Source organism: Pseudophryne corroboree, chromosome 1 (genome assembly GCF_028390025.1).
Source record: "Pseudophryne corroboree isolate aPseCor3 chromosome 1, aPseCor3.hap2, whole genome shotgun sequence".
NCBI lineage: Eukaryota > Metazoa > Chordata > Amphibia > Anura > Myobatrachidae > Pseudophryne > Pseudophryne corroboree.
In genome coordinates this window covers 175,014,956-175,033,244 of record NC_086444.1, presented here as the reverse complement: position 1 = coordinate 175,033,244, position 18,289 = coordinate 175,014,956, and the positions used below count along the sequence as shown (strand labels likewise).

The 18,289-nt window shown below is 42.2% G+C and overlaps 1 protein-coding gene across 2 annotated transcripts in view; it reads left to right on the top strand.

The window, feature by feature from the left end:
* Positions 1-18,289, top strand: part of DHFR (dihydrofolate reductase) — a 242,800-nt gene that overhangs the window by 114,091 nt on the left and 110,420 nt on the right. For both annotated transcript variants that reach the window (XM_063963917.1, XM_063963918.1), the window contains exon 4: positions 9,892-10,018. In XM_063963917.1, coding sequence (XP_063819987.1) covers positions 9,892-10,018 — 127 coding nt within the window. The remainder of the gene's footprint in view (positions 1-9,891; positions 10,019-18,289) is intronic.

Below are 18,289 nucleotides of genomic sequence, written 5' to 3'. Positions count from 1 at the left end.
TGTCTATAATCGCCTCACTGCCTTTCTTTCCTCTCACTCACTGCTTGACCCATTCCAGTCTGGTTTCCGTTCTCTCCACTCCACTGAAACTGCCCTCACAAAAGTCTGCAATGACCTCCATGCAGCCAAATCTAAGGGCCACTACTCTCTGCTTATTCTTCTTGACCTCTCTGCTGCTTTTGACACTGTGGACCATCCTCTCCTTCTGCAAATCCTTCACTCTCTTGGTCTGCGTGATACTGCCCTCTCCTGGCTGTCCTCCTACCTCTCTGATCGTTCCTTCTCTGTCTCCTCTCATGATGCTACCTCCCCCCCTCTTCCACTAACTGTTGGTGTCCCCCAAGGCTCTGTTCTTGGTCCTCTCCTTTTCTCTCTCTATACGTCCTCTTTAGGTGAACTCATTAGTTCTTTTAACTTCCAATATCACCTCTATGCTGATGACACTCAAATCTACCTCTCCTCCCCTGATCTCTCCACGGCTCTCCTCACTCGTACCTCAAACTGTCTTTCTGCTATCTCTTCCTGGATGTCTCAGCGCTTTCTTAAACTCAACATGTCTAAGACTGAGCTGATCATCTTCCCACCCTCCCGCACAGCCTCACTATTGATTTATGGAATCATATTTATGAATATTAATATTTAATATAACATATATGGTTATTAATATATGGATATATTTAAATTAATATGCGTTATCATATATATCTGCAAATATATTATGTCAGGCTTACAAATTAATTGGCTGATAAATATATGCAGTCCTTATATATATATGACTTATGAAATTATGAAGTTAAGATTCCTTAAAGAGAGTTCAAGCTTGAATATTACCGCTCTTTTTATATGATTCTTTATTTACAGGCAGATCAAATCGTACAGAATAAGATATACACAGTAGTGATATATATACTAATTATAATTATATTAAGCTATGCTATGTTTCCTTCGTTACATAACATAAAACAACATGACATAAGTTTCACAAACAGTTTCAATTATTATCATATTTATACTTGCAAGTTAAAGATTGCCATCCCAAGAATCATTCCTTCTGCATGTTCTCCATGACTTCTCCTCCTGACTGACTTCCTTCCTTCTCCTTCTTCTTCTCCCTCTCCCTCTTCCTTCTAACTCCTAACTACAAGTCTGGTCCTTTTATCTCATATTTTACCAATTCAAACTATCATATTCTCATAGTTTCCAATGGAATAGGTAATTATAGGTTTGTCAGATTCCAAGGTGTAATAAAACAAACATTGAACTGGGCTGTCGTGTCCTGTTCACGGAGGCATGGTGTCATAAAAGTGTGGTGTCCACACTGCCTTAAGCAAGTATAGTATTGTAAAATCTGGAATGTCTTTTCATCCAAAGTTCTGTTGTATTGACAAGTTTTCCTGGGGTCGGTTACACAATGTTTTATCAATGGATGTGATCTCTTTTCATAGTAGTTAATTTATACTCCCTAGCTTTTAACCTTCACTGGACAATAGACAAACCAGTAGATTCTGATCTACTGTAAGCACACCTGTGAATTCCAATGACCAACAGAGCTCTGTCACATACCTATTATCATTTATGGCCTAATACCTTTTCTCTACAATGACTCTTGATCTTACTGTAACCTCTCTGGCCTTATTTATGACTAGAGCAGAATAAACCTGTTCCCTACACTATTTTTTACCATCTTGCTGTAAAACACAAATATACAGTATATCTATATAAACACATACACAAACCTAATCTCTTAAATCAGCTAAACATTACCTCATACATTCAAACTTATTTCATATCTATTCCTTACTATATATATCCAGTATACTGTCCACTATGGTAACATCGCCTATTTATAATGAATTATATTTTGATTCAGACAATATCCATTGCCCTAATATTATACTAAGTGCAGACAATTACCTATAAGGCAACAGTCGCCCCCTTGTGGCCATGAGAAATTCTTTTGATTGGCCACACATTAAACTAGCGTAATTGCTTCCAAATACATTTCAAAATATTCCTTCAAACATAACTTTCGTTGTAACCATAATATATACCATAAGTGTAATAATAATAACCATTATGATTTTAAAAATCTCTAAAAATTCTTAGCTTACCTAACCTTATTCTACTTTTTAACTAAAGCAGACAAAACTGAGGTTTTTATTCAGTATTCATGAGGAAAACTAATTTCTACAGACATTTGGAATACCATAGCCCAATTGTAGACCTTTTTTCTGTATCTGGATCAGTACGTTTGGACATTTTTGCTGTTCTTGTATGTAGCAATTTACTGGGATAAGACTGTCATCTGCGTGGTTTGCTTGCAATTGGAGATGCCTTGCGTTTGCATTATGGCCTTGCGTTTGCAACATTTGCACCATTACTAGAAGTAGAATTCTTCGTAGCAGCTGCTCCTTTGCTTGCCATTTCGCTGTTTGAGGCAGAGGGCTGTGTACGTCGAGTGCTGTGTCTTGAACATTCAGTACTTGTGACGACCCTCAGTAATAGTAATAGTCTTTATACAGTCTTTAGCAGTTCTGTTTCCTTTGCGTTTATCCAATGCCGCAGTTGTGACCAGTGTCCATATTGCTTTTGCACAAACAGGTTGTGATTTTGAATAGAACAGGCATATATGAAACAGTCTTTTTTTTTTTCTTTCTTTCTTTCTTTCCTTGCTTGTTAATAGTAGGTCTTAATTGTCTTCGGGCAATAGTACCACAAATGGCTGTGAGTAGTACACCTACTCTGTTCTGTATTTCCTCACTGAATAAATTACCATGCAGTCTTAAATCTCCTTATTCTACCTTGTACCTATTTATACATCTCAATCTTACATAAACTTATACCAGTTTAACCCATATAAAGGCGTTTTCTATCCTACCTATATTTTGACTAATAATTATTTAAAATGCTTTTGATGTGTATATAGTAACATCCTATCAATACAATAAATGAATATAATTTTGCTTCAAACAGATATTAAATATCATTTAGGAATGGCTTTAAATATATCTAATTCCATCCAATATTATTTTATATGCAGCCATGTGCATATACAGTGACCCTGTTATGCTACAAATAATTATCTTAGACTTGTGACAGTCTTTATTAAGAGAATTATTCATCCCACTTAATAATCTCGGCCCAATTTGTTATAACGTGGTATACCATCCTGTATTAGATATTTAATTACTTTTGAAGCTTTTACGAAGGAAGCATAGGTAGTATCTATTGTGTAATATATAAAAAAAACATAAAATATTTACAAGGTATATATGCAATGATATAAAATATATCTCAGACAAATGTTTACATATATGTGATTAAGGTATATGAAGGGATGAGACCGTTCTGTATAATCACAGTGATGAGATGTGCTGTACACTGTTGTGGGAGTGTACATGTAGTTTGAAAGACAAGTAATGATTACTTGTGATGAAAGGGTTAATGAAAACCTTCCCCTTTCTTGTGAAACTGGAAAACTCCTTGAGGATTTGTCCATATATCAGTCTTTAGGGATGCTATGTAGATTTTGCTGGATAGCAGCGATGAAAGGGTTAATGAAGACCTTTTCCCTTGTAAATTGGAGTCTTTTTGGAGTCTTGCACCATTCTGTATACAGGTTGCCAGGATTACTATGAATCAAACAAAAATACATACAATGACTATCACAGATATTTATACAGTGATTTAACATAGCTTGCTATGCATTCTGTCCTATCTGCTGCATGTTATCAGGTACAGAATTTACAAATGTGTCTTTTAACGATTGAATAACAAACAAACAATTGTTTCTGGCCTGTGCCAATCTTTCCTGTCACATTGTGTGTCAATGACAGCACAATTGTCGCTGCAGATATGATGCAGGTTTAATTTGGAAACTGTGGCTGTTTGAACATCAAAGCAAACAATGGCTTCATTGGATCTAACAAGTAAAGGAATGATACTACCGTATTCACTTGTGACCATACTCCCTTGTGATGCAGCCTGGTCCCAGACTGTCTTTAACCATAGCGTTTGCTGCTTGGTGTGGCTCCTTAGTTTGGAAGAATCTTGGAGCTTCTGAAAAAACCTACTTTTGTGGGGAGAGAAACTTGTTAAACTTTGCCAAATATGTATTGCAGGTCCCAGGGCTTTCTGTCTTTCCACACCTGTAATAAAATGGTTATGGCACCAGGGCATAAAAACATTTTCATCCTGGTGATCCTTTTTGTCATTGTTAATTGGTGTGTGGTTTGCAGAATGACACTCTGCATGTGGTCTCTCTGAGAGCATGCAAACATTTGCACCATCACTAGAAGTCTCTGAGTGCTCTGTGGGGGTTACATAAGTTTGGGAACTTTGTTTGTAAACATGCATTCCTGAATTAATTTCATGGATTTTCCCTTTAAACATGTTTCCAGGTGAATACATTTCAAGGTTTGCAACTCTGGTTGCCATGGGAGTTTTCACCATGGGGAACTTCCCCACCCCTGTGTGCACTGTACTGCTGCTATCAGTGTTTAAATCTGCTGACAATTCACCTTTGCCTAAGGGCATAACAAATTCTTCATTTACATTGGGAACTCTGAGAGTGTATTCAGCAGAATACTCATAATCTGAGTTACAATGATCTTCCCCCTTACTAGACACAGTATAGGGGACATCTCCTATTGCTGCTACCTCCTTTACATTAATGTGCTGTCTGATGATAGACACATCCGGCACATTGCTACTTTCTTCCTTTACCACAGAGGCTGTTCTGCTGGTGGTCTGTGTGACCATAGCAGACTCCATGCGCTGCACATTGATGCAGTCCTGCAACATGTAACTTTCCTTAATTTTAGGATCTTGACTGATTAAGTCATTTCTGACTCCTGTAGACTCTGTGTACAGAGTTTCACATACCTCAACACTATTCCTGTTTGGTGTTTCTATCTCAGCTTGCTTGCTGGATGTTATCTCTTCATCAGAGATCTTGACAATTTGATTACAAACTGTCAGGCTTTTCGCTTCTGCCCCAAACTTTTTCTGTTTATTTTTCTGTTTAAGGGACTTAAATAACGAATGCATTTTTGCATTAATGGTCAGGCACGCCTTACGAAGACGTGAACCTGATTCTTCTTTACATTTCTGTTTGGCTTCTAGAGCCGCAGTTCTGCGCATTTTTCTAAATGCTACAGAAAACTTTTGCATTTTTAACATTTCAATGCTAAATTTATATATTCTTTGTTTTTAGTACTGAAGGTATCCTCTCCTTAAGATTGACCGGTGTCTTAAGGTTAAACTCTAATACCTGGTACATTTATACATTTATTTGGAAATACTCTTTTCCACTGTGCACATTTTCTATTCTAGGCCTTTAAATTCTTTATTCTCATTTGTAACCTATTCCACTGTGATCTTGTATTTTGCCAGCAGGCTTATAGCCTTTGGTGCTGCTTCCTAATAGATATTATGTTAGTTAAAATAACGTATATTGCACTAACACATTTATCCTAGGTTATACAGAATACAAAATTGACATTACACAATGGTAATAAATTTTCATAGATACATCCCCACCGTGATTCTGCAGATTTGGTAGCCAGCTTATAGCATCTGCTACTCCTCATAAATATTATAGATCAGATAATCAGATTCAGTAATAACAAGTCCAATTCGTGGTCGCCAATATTGATTTATGGAATCATATTTATGAATATTAATATTTAATATAACATATATGGTTATTAATATATGGATATATTTAAATTAATATGCGTTATCATATAAATCTGCAAATATATTATGTCAGGCTTACAAATTAATTGGCTGATAAATATATGCAGTCCTTATATATATATGACTTATGAAATTATGAAGTTAAGATTCCTTAAAGAGAGTTCAAGCTTGAATATTACCGCTCTTTTTATATGATTCTTTATTTACAGGCAGATCAAATCGTACAGAATAAGATATACACAGTAGTGATATATATACTAATTATAATTATATTAAGCTATGCTATGTTTCCTTCGTTACATAACATAAAACAACATGACATAAGTTTCACAAACAGTTTCAATTATTATCATATTTATACTTGCAAGTTAAAGATTGCCATCCCAAGAATCATTCCTTCTGCATGTTCTCCATGACTTCTCCTCCTGACTGACTTCCTTCCTTCTCCTTCTTCTTCTCCCTCTCCCTCTTCCTTCTAACTCCTAACTACAAGTCTGGTCCTTTTATCTCATATTTTACCAATTCAAACTATCATATTCTCATAGTTTCCAATGGAATAGGTAATTATAGGTTTGTCAGATTCCAAGGTGTAATAAAACAAACATTGAACTGGGCTGTCGTGTCCTGTTCACGGAGGCATGGTGTCATAAAAGTGTGGTGTCCACACTGCCTTAAGCAAGTATAGTATTGTAAAATCTGGAATGTCTTTTCATCCAAAGTTCTGTTGTATTGACAAGTTTTCCTGGGGTCGGTTACACAATGTTTTATCAATGGATGTGATCTCTTTTCATAGTAGTTAATTTATACTCCCTAGCTTTTAACCTTCACTGGACAATAGACAAACCAGTAGATTCTGATCTACTGTAAGCACACCTGTGAATTCCAATGACCAACAGAGCTCTGTCACATACCTATTATCATTTATGGCCTAATACCTTTTCTCTACAATGACTCTTGATCTTACTGTAACCTCTCTGGCCTTATTTATGACTAGAGCAGAATAAACCTGTTCCCTACACTATTTTTTACCATCTTGCTGTAAAACACAAATATACAGTATATCTATATAAACACATACACAAACCTAATCTCTTAAATCAGCTAAACATTACCTCATACATTCAAACTTATTTCATATCTATTCCTTACTATATATATCCAGTATACTGTCCACTATGGTAACATCGCCTATTTATAATGAATTATATTTTGATTCAGACAATATCCATTGCCCTAATATTATACTAAGTGCAGACAATTACCTATAAGGCAACATCACCTCCCACAATCTCATTATCCATTGATGGCACAACTATCTCCCCTAGCCCCCAAGTACGCTGTCTTGGCGTAATCATTGACTCCTCCCTCTCCTTCAAACCACACATTCAGCACCTCTCACAAACCTGTCATTTTCATCTCAAAAACATTTCTAGAATCAGACCTTTTCTCACACAGGATGCCACTAAGATCATTATTCACTCACTGATTATTTCCAGACTGGACTACTGTAATCTCCTCTTAACTGGCCTCCCTGACAATCACCTCTCTCCACTCCAATCTATCCTCAATGCTGCTGCCCGGCTCATCTTCCTCACCAAACGCACTACGTCTACCTCCCCCCTCCTACAGGCCCTCCACTGGCTTCCCTTCCCTTTCAGAATCCAATTCAAACTTCTCACACTCACTTACAAAGCACTCACCCACTCCTCTCCCATCTACATCTCTGACCTTATCTCCCTTTACTCTCCCACCCGTCCTCTTCGCTCTGCTAATGCACGCCGTCTCTCCTGTCTTCTGATTACTTCCTCCCACTCCTATCTCCAAGATTTTTCACGTGCTGCTCCATTTCTCTGGAATTCTTTACCTCTCCCCCTCAGACTCTCCACCTCTCTACAAAACTTCAAACGGGCTCTTAAGACCCATTTCTTTACCAAACGTAGCCAAATCTCAACATAACCCTCTGTTCCACGCTCTCTATGTACCCCATCTGTGTCATCCCTGTCTGTCTACCCCTCCCCTTAGAATGTAAGCTCTCACGAGTAGGGCCCTCTTCCCTCATGTGCTTATACTTTTCTTACTTTAATAATCCTCAACCGCCCAGATCCCACAGTTTTTTGACCACCTGGAACTTATCTCTATGTTTACTGGTGTAGTTATGCTTAGCTGCCCTGTACTTGTCCTATATTGTATTCAACTGTAAGTCACTGTTTTCCTATTTTTTATGTGCATTTGTACTCTGTAATCGGGCGCTGCGGAACCCTTGTGGCGCCATATAAATAAAGGATAATAATAATAATAGTAACTCTTTTCTTTTCGTTAAAAACAGCTGCTCCCACGTGTGTCCTTGAGTATCTGTTCTTTATATGTGGCGTAAAAGATCATCTATACAATATCTCCATAGTAACGTGAGAAAAGCGTTTATGGTCTCTGTACAATGAATAGCAGACACTTGCTAGTTTAGGCAAAAGGATGAAACATTCAAGGCTCTGTTATCAACAGAAGAGCTGTCACGTTGCTTAAGTTAAGGACACATGCATAACAATGATTGGTCTGCAGATTTATTTTTTTCTTTCAACTAATTGGTCTATTATTGGTAATTGTGTGTGTAATAAAAAAAAAGACAAACTGAAATGCAAAACAGACTAGTAAAAAGTTTAGTTGTGCCATACAGTCATCTCAAATGCCTTAATTGTGCATTTATTTCTACATTTGAGATTGACCAGTGACGCTTGGTACTGTGGATGTCCAATGCGTTTTTCAAGATGGAGATGTTTCATAGTGCAGCTCATCTTCTGCTAGTGATTTTTGTGCATTTGGGCACCATCAAGGCTGACTGGAGCAGGAACTATCAGCTGGTTTTTAAATGTACTTAATAGCCTTTTTCATGTTTCTGACAAAACTGTAGTGGTAATTTGTTACATGGACATCTGCATGTAGGTTTATTTGATACGGTTCGGCCTTAGATATGAAATTGAGGAAACTGGCCATTGATCTGACCATATAGATCAGCCATCTTTTGCTTGTGAGCAATAATGTGTTACCATGAATGTTTAGTCAGAAGGAGAGGATTCTGATGGTTCTGCAGCCATTATCTGATGCTGCAGTGTTTCAGTACAGTATGAATTTCTCCCCTTATCCCGAACCCTAACTTAACCGTTGGTATCCTGAAACTGTCAACATTTCGCATATCAACATTTTAGATGTCTGCATTGTGTACTTGTGGACCTTTTGAGGATGTGGCATTGCAAACTTGTTGACCGTTTCGGGATCCAACTGGTTCCTGTCAACAGTTTGAACCATGTCTGAGTTCTGATGTCAAGATTGTGGTGTAGGTGAGGTGAGGCAGAGCCTTTCCGGTCATACTCTAGTATACACCAGAGTTTTGAATATATAAATTATATGAAAAATACAAAGAATATATTAGAAATATCTTGTTTGTATTATTCTAATCATTTGTATACTCAAAACTCTGGAGTAACAAGTCTATTACAGGGGAGGCACCTACCTTGTCTGCACATCTCTGATAAAAACTTATCAGACTTTTTCCAGCAGTATATATTGCTGCACCTGTGTATAATGCCCACATGAACCCCTTGGGCTCTTATATTTTGTGTAAATCTAGCTCTGCTTCTAGTCAATTCCTCCTCAGGCATTTACCTCACTGTACGTCAATGACCTTATGAACGTTCTGCTGGTTACTGGCGACCATTCAACCAGATCTGGGTTGAAGGTAGTACAAGTTCCTGCTACTTATTGGCAGCCTGTTTTGGTGGGAGTCCTATAGTCTGATGCACTGGAGCAGTTGTATGCTGGTAAGTGCTGCAGGGTATTTCTGAAAATAACCAAGTTGAAACAGCCTTTAGTTCTGCTTAAAACAGGCATGTCCAATCTGCGGCCCTCCAGCTGTTGTGAAACTACATATCCCAGCATGCCCTGACACAGTTTTGCTGTCAGAGAATGCTAAAGCTGTGTCAGGGCATGCTGGGATGTGTAGTTTCTCAACAGCTGGAGGGCCGCAGTTTGGACATGCCTGGATTAAAACATACTTGTTCTTTCTTAATAAAGCACATGAATAACATTCCAGATATGTCCCCTTCAAATTATGTTCACAGTAAGATGTACAAATGTCCTAAATTTAAATATTGGTAAATGGGCACAGAAAAAAACCCTGTCCTTGTACAATGCTTACAGGGAACCCCCAAAGGGAGCCCACTATCTTGCCAAAAGTCTGGATGCTGCTTTGGAACTGCTGGACAAGTCAGAGCTAAGAGACCAGATAGATCTTATCTGGATAATTGGAGGCAGCTCACTCTATAAGGTAAATGTTTGACATTTAAAAGCTATATTTTATTTATTTTTTAGAGGGGGTGGGGGTGCTGTAATGTGTAAAACAGATGCTAAAGGGGCCTATTTTGTTCAGCCGTCTTTTATTTTACAGTATCTGTAAGATTTTTGTCCTCTGGGTTTTTTTCGAGTAGTGTGCTCATGGGCTTTCTGCTATCATAAGTGGGGCCTATGTATGTCTTTACTCTTATCGGCATGAATGTTCTGAGGAGTATTATTACATTCAGACATGACCTCTGTAGACCATGGATAGTGGCGCATGACAGGAGCTCTAGGGCAAAGTATTAAGACGCACTGTGCTATAAATTCTATGTATAAAGAGGAAAGCCCCATAAGCACTAGGATGAGAAAGTAAAATATCTCGCCATTCTGAGCGAGATCTTTTACAAACTCGTCCAGTGTGTACACTCAATGTTGTTAACGATGCACGCTCCCGCGCATTGTTAACGACCCCTACCCTGATCTGAACATGTACGGATGAGGAAGGTCCTTATTAACAACAGGCATGCTGCGCCATCGTTTCCCTGCCGTCACTCCCTTCCCTGCTGGCATCAGCAAGTGTGTATGCACTTGCCGATGCCAGCTCCCCATCAATAACGTTGGGGGCTCGGCTAGTGTGTACTAGGCTTTACAGATATACATTTCTCTAACGTCCTAGAGGATGCTGGGACTCCGTAAGGACCATGGGGAATAGACGGGCTCCGCAGGAGACATGGGCACTTTAAGAAAGACTTTAGACTCTGGTGTGCACTGGCTCCTCCCTCTATGCCCCTCCTCCAGACCTCAGTTTTAGACTGTGCCCAGAGGAAGATGGGTGCACTGCAGGGAGCTCTCCTGAGTTTCCTGCTAAGAAAGCGTTTTGTTAGGTTTTTTTCTTATTTTAAGGGAGCTCTGCTGGCAACAGACTCCCTGCATCGAGGTACTGAGGAGAGAGGATCAGACCTACTTAAATGATAGGCCCTGCTTCTCGGCTACTGGACACCATTAGCTCAAGAGGGAGTGGAACACAGGTTCTTACTGGGCGTTCATTCCAGAGCCGCGCCGCCGTTCTCCTCACAGAGCCGGAAGAAACGAAGAAAGAAGACTACTGAGGCGGCAGAAGCCCTCGGGTGCTTCACTGAGGTAACGCACAGCACTGCAGCTGTGCGTCATTGCTCCCATACACCTCACACACTCCGGTCACTGTAAGGGTGCAGGGCACAGGGGGGGCGCCCTGGGCAGCAATAGAATACCTCTCCTATGGCAAATTACTATATACATGTACAGGTGGGCACTGTACATGTATATAAAAGAGCCCCCGCCATATTTTATTACGTTTGAGCGGGACAGAAGCCTGCCGCCGAGGGGGCGGGGCTTTCCCCTCAGCACTCACCAGCGCCATTTTCTCTCCACAGCACCGCTGAGAGGAAGCTCCCCGGACTCTCCCCTGCTTGACACACGGTGAAAGAGGGTTTTAAAGTAGAGGGGGGGCACATAATTGGCGATTATACAGTACAGCAGCGCTACTGGGTAAACATTCTGTGTTTTTCTCCGGGGTCATATAGCGCTGGGGTGTGTGTGCTGTCATACTCTCTCTCTGTCTCTCCAGAGGGCCTAAAGGAGAACCTGTCTTCAGAAAAGTTTACCTGTGTGTGTGTCGGTACGCGTGTGTCGACATGTTTGACGATGAAGGCTCTCCTAAGGAGGAGGGGGGAGTGCATGATTGTCAGGTCGCCGTCGGCAACGCCGACACCGGACTGGATGGATATGTGGAATGTCTTGAATGCTAATGTAAATTTATTGCATAAGAGATTAGACAAGACTGAGGCTAGGGATCAGTCAGGTAGTCACACCATGCCTGTCCCAGTGGCACCGGGACCTTCTGGGTCTCAGGAACGCACATTATCCCAGATCACTGACACAGATACCGACACGGATTCAGATTCCAGTGTCGACTATGAGGATGCAAAATTACAGCCAAAAGTGGCTAAAGGTATTCGTTACATGATCATGGCTATTAAAGAGGTCTTGCATATTACTGAGGAACCCCCCCCTGTCCCTGACACGAGGGTACACATGTATAAAGAGAAAAAGCCTGATATCTCCTTTCCGTCCTCATTTGAGCTAAGCGAATTGTGCGAAAAGGCTTGGGAATCTCCAGACAGGAGACTACAAGTTCCCAAAAGGATTCTTATGGCATATCCCTTCCCACAAAAGGACAGGATACGATGGGAATCTTCGCCTAAAGTAGACAAGGCGTTGACACGCTTATCCAAGAAGGTGGCACTGCCTTCCCAGGATACTGCTACCCTCAAGGATACTGCGGATCGTAAGCAGGAAGTTACCATGAAGTACATTTACACACATTCTGGTACTATTGTTAGGCCAGCTATGGCATCGGCCTGGGTTTGTAGTGCTGTCGCAGCATGGACAGATTCCTTGTCTACGGAGATTGAGACCCTAGATAAGAATACCATTCAAATGACCCTAGAGCAGGGCTGGCCAAACCGGTCCTCGAGATCTACCAACAGTTCATGTTTTCCAGACCTCCTGGACATCTGTAGAATTGTCAGTTAGGAATGAATGCAGCACGTCTTAATTAGTAATGACTACACCTGTGCACTAGCTAGGTGGTCTGGAAAATGTGAACTGTTGGTAGATCTTGAGGACTGGTTTGGCCAGCTCTGCCCTAGAGCATATCAAGGATGCTGCGTTATATATGAGGGATGCTCAAAGAGACATTTGTTTACTAAGCTCTAGAATAAACGCTATGTCTATTTCTGCTAGGCGACTCTTGTGGACCCGACAGTGGACGGGGGATGCCGACTCAAAGCGGCATATGGAGTTGTTGCCTTACAAGGGGGAGGAGTTGTTTGGAGAAGGCCTCTCGGACCTTGTCTCTACTGCTACGGCTGGTAAATCGAATTTTTTACCTTATGTTGCCCCACAACTTACTAAGAAGGCACCTCATTACCAAATGCAGTCCTTTCGTTCAAATAAAAGCAAAAAGGTACGGGGATCGTCCTTTCTTGCCAGAGGTAAAGGCAAGGGAAAAAAGCTGCACACAGCTAGTTCCCGGGAGCAGAAGTCCCCCCTACGTCTGCAAAATCCACTGCATGACGCTGGGACTTCCCTGGGGGGGCCAGATCAAGTGGGGGCACGTCTTCGATTTTTCAGCCACGTCTGGGTTCACTCACAGGTGGATCCCTGGGCAATAGAGATTGTTTCTCAGGGATACAGGCTGGAATTCGAAGAGATGCCTCCTTGCCGGTTTTTCAAATTGGCTCAGCTTCTCCGTCAGAAAGGGAGTTAGTGTTAACTGCAATTCAAAAATTGTACCTGCAACAGGTGATAGTCAAGGTTCCTCTTCTCCAGCAAGGAAAGGGGTATTACTCAACCCTGTTTGTGGTTCCGAAACCGGACGGTTCGGTCAGACCCATTTTGAATCTGAAATCCCTGAACCTGTACTTGAAAAAGTTCAAGTTCAAGATGGAATCGCTCAGAGCGGTCATCGCCAGCCTGGAGGGGGGGGGGGATTGGATGGTTTCCCTGGATGCTTACCTTTTATGTTCCGATTTTTCTTCCTCACCAGGCGTTCCTGAGATTTGCGGTACAGGACTGTCATTACCAATTTCAGACGTTGCCGTTTGGGCTTTCCACGGCCCCGAGAATTTTCACCAAGTTAATGGCGGAAATGATGGTGCTCCTGCGCAAGCAGGGTGTCACAATTATCCCATACTTGGACGATCTCCTCATAAAGGCGAGATCTCGAGAGAAGTTACTGGACAGCGTGTCACTGTCAGTAAGGACATTGCAACAGCACGGCTGGATTCTCAATATTCCGAAGTCCCAGCTGGTTCCTACAACGCGTCTGACCTTTTTGGGCCTGATTCTGGACACAGAACAGAAAAGTTTTTCTTCCGATGGAAAAGGCTCAGGAGCTCATAGCTCTGGTCAGGAACCTATTAAAACCAAAAAAGGTTTCAGTGCTTCACTGCACCCGTGTCCTAGGGAAGATGGTGGCTTCGTACGAGGCCATCCCCTTCGGCAGGTTCCATGCGAGGACTTTTCAATGGGACCTATTGGACAAATGGTCCGGGTCTCATTTACAAATGCATCAAAGGATCACCCTGTCTCCCAGAGCCAGGATATCTCTCCTGTGGTGGCTGCACAGTGCTCACCTCCTGGAAGGCTGCAGGTTCGGCATTCAGTACTGGATCCTGGTGACCACGGACGCGAGCCTCCGAGGTTGGGGAGCAGTCACACAGGGAAGAAATTTCCAAGGACTTTGGTCAAGTCAAGAGACTTGTCTTCACATCAACATTCTGGAACTAAGGGCCATATACAACGCCCTACGTCAAGCGGAGATCTTACTTCGCAATCGACAAGTTCTGATCCAGTCAGACAACATCACCGCAGTAGCTCATGTAAACCGCCAAGGCGGCACAAGGAGCAGAGTGGCAATGGCGGAAGCCACCGCGGAGAATCATGTAAGCGCTCTGTCAGCAGTGTTCATTCCGGGAGTGGACAACTGGGAAGCAGACTTCCTCAGCAGACACGATCTGCATCTGGGAGAGTGGGGACTTCATCAGGAAGTCTTCGCGCACATTGCAAGTCGTGGGGACTACCCCAAATAGACATGATGGCGTCCCGTCTCAACATAAAGCTACAAAGGTATTGCGCCAGGTCAAGAGACGCTCAGGCGGTAGCTGTGGACGCCCTAGTGACACCGTGGGTGTTCCAGTCGGTATATGTGTTTCCACCTCTTCCTCTCATACCCAAGGTGTTGAGTATAATAAGAAAAAGAGGAGTGAGAACAATTCTCATTGTTCCAGATTGGCTACGAAGGACCTGGTATCCGGATCTGCAAGAAATGCTCACAGAAGATCCGTGGCCTCTTCCTCTAAGGCAGGACCTGTTACAACAAGGTCCCTGTCTGTTCCAAGACTTACCGCAGCTGCGTTTGACGGCATGGCGGTTGAACGCAGGATTCTAGCGGAAAAAGGTATTCCGGATGAGGTCATTCCTACGCTAATAAAGGCTAGGAAGGACGTGACGTCTAAACATTATCACCGAATATGGCGAAAATATATTTCTTGGTGTGAGGCCAGGAATTCTCCTACGGAAGAATTCCATCTAGGCCGTTTTCTTCACTTCCTACAAACTGGAGTGAATTTGGGCCTAAACTTAGGCTCCATTAAAGTTCAGATTTCGGCCTTATCCATTTTCTTTCAAAAGGAGTTGGCCTTGTTACCTGAAGTACAGACTTTTGTGAAGGGAGTACTGCATATTCAGCCTCCTTTTGTACCTCCGGTGGCGCCTTGGGACCTTAACGTGGTGTTAAGTTTCCTTAAGTCACATTGGTTTGAACCACTTAAAACAGTGGAGTTGAAATTTCTCACTTGGAAGGTGGTCATGTTGTTAGCCTTGGCTTCGGCTAGGCAAGTTTCGGAATTGGCGGCTTTATCACATAAAAGCCCCTATCTGGTTTTCCATGTGGATAGAGCGGAGTTGCGGACCCGTCCTCAATTCATATGAACCAACCTATTGTCATGCCTGTGGCTACACATGACTTGGATGATTCCGAGTCCCTTGATGTGGTCAGGGCTTTGAAAATTTACGTGGCCAGAACGGCTAGGATCAGAAAAACAGAAGCACTGTTTGTCCTGTATGCAGCCAACAAGGTTGGCGGACCTGCTACAAAGCAGACTATTGCTCGCTGGATCTGTAACACGATTCAGCAGGCGCATTCTACGGCAGGATTGCCATTACCGAAATCGGTTAAGGCCCATTCCACTAGGAAGGTGGGCTCGTCTTGGGCGGCTGCCCGAGGGGTCTCGGCACTACAGCTGTGCCGAGCTGCTACTTGGTCGGGGTCAAACACTTTTTTGCAAAGTTCTATAAGTTTGATACCCTGGCTGAGGAGGACCTCCTGTTTGCTAAATCAGTGCTGCAGAGTCATCCGCACTCTCCCGCTCGTTTGGGAGCTTTGGTATAATCGCCATGGTCCTTACGGAGTCCCAGCATCCTCTAGGACGTTAGAGAAAATAAGATTTTACACTTACCGGTAAATCTATTTCTCGTAGTCCGTAGAGGATGCTGGGCGCCCGTCCCAAGTGCGGACTCCTTCTGCAAGACTTGTATATAGTTATTGCTTACATAAGGGTTATATTATAGTTCATCGGTTTGGACCGAGACTATGTTGTTTGTTCATACTGTTAACTGGGTAGTTTATCACAGGTTATACGGTGTGATTGGTGTGGCTGGTATGAATCTTGCCCTTGGATTAACAAAAATCCTTTCCTCGTACTGTCCATCTCCTGTGGGCACAGTTTCTCTAACTGAGGTCTGGAGGAGGGGCATAGAGGGAGGAACCAGTGCACACCCAGAGTCTAAAGTCTTAAAGTGCCCATGTCTCCTGCGGAGCCCGTCTATTCCCCATGGTCCTTACGGAGTCCCAGCATCCTCTACGGACTACGAGAAATAGATCTACCGGTAAGTGTAAAATCTTATTTTACTCCATTAATTCAAGGGTTCTCAAACTGTGCTGTGGCACCCTGGGGTGCCTCAGGACACTTGCAGGAGTGCCTCAGGTTGGTGGTCCAGGACTAATTCAAACTATTTATTGTCAATGTAATAGACAAAACTAGTTCTTGTGGATTCCAATAATAACGTATATGGACAAACAGAAGCAAATCTTGTCCTCACCACATAATTGTACCTAAGGATGACATATAAATATAATTTACTTAATTTAATATTTTTTTCTAAATATTTCAATACGAAACTTTTGGCCTAGGGGTGTCGTGAAAAAAACTCTGATACTCTAGGGCGCCGTGATTCAACAAAGTTTGGGAACCACTGCCTTAATTAATATAGAAAAAAAATCCATGAATGTGGAGCTTGGCCATATTGTAGTATCCATAAGTATGGAGGTGACTTGCATAGTCCCTCACTACAGTCTATGTCTGACATCTATAGTGAAGATTACAAGAACATGTATAAGGCAGCCTGCCTGTATTTATCATCGCTCCACGGCAGTTGGCTCCATTCTAGCTAAACTGGCCAAATATTATCCAGCTAGCCCACTAACGATCATGAAGTGTGACTGCAGACACTAACATTTCCATCAAATCCGCCAACTAAACGGCTTCCCCGCCAAATGAAAGGTTTTCTGACGGCACAGAAATAAGTGTACACTGCCTGCCTACTTCTGTATGTAAAAAAAAAAAAAAAGTTTCCTGCTTTTAGACATATTACAAACAGACAAAAATGGATGTTCAAGATATGGTAAACAGACAATATCTACCAAGAAGCACAGGCATTATACAAAGAGCAATCCCTATGTGAAGCTTCTTTGAATGCCTCGGATTCCTCAGATCAATGGCATCCTCTTAAGTGAATAGAAGAGTCCCGGCACTCTACATGTGCTGTCCAAGTATAGTATAACATACAAACATAGAATGTGAAGTCAGATAAGAACCACCTGGTTCTTGTTTGACACACACTTACACACTATGGTTAATTTTTGGTGGGAGCTAATTAACCTCCCAGTATATATATTTCTCATATGTCCTAGAGTATGCTGGGGACACTTCAAGAACTATGGGGTATAGACGGGATCCACAGGAGACATGGGCACTTTAAGACTTTAAAAGGGGTGTGGACTGGCTCCTCCCTCTATGCCCCTCCTCCAGACTCCAGTTTAGAATCTGTGGCCAGGCAGACTGGATGCACACTGATGAGCTCTACTGAGTTTCTCTGAAAATACTTTGTTAGGTTTTTTATTTTCAGGGAGCACTGCTGGCAACAGTCTCCCGGCTTCATGGGACTTAGGGGAGAGAAGTCAGACCTACTTCTGTGAGTTAAAGGCTCTGCTTCTTTGGCTACAGGACACCATTAGCTCCTGAGGGTTTGGAACACTAGGTACGCCTAGGGGTTCATTCCCAGAGCCCGCCGTCACCCCCCTTGCAGAGCCAGAAGTCAGAAGACAGGTGAGTAGAAGAAAATCAGAAGACTTCAGTGACGGCTTTGAGGTACCGCACAGCTTCTCGATGTAGTAAGAGCTTTGAAAATTTGTCACCAGAACGGCTCAGTTTAGGAAAACCAGAGGCTCTGTTTGTCCTGTGTGCTCACAATAAAATTGGGGCTCCTGCTTCCAAACAGACTATTGCGCGTTGGATCTGTCATACGATTCAGCAGGCTCATTCTACGGCTGGATTGCCGTTACCGAAATCGGTGATGGCCCATTATGCCAGAAAGGTGG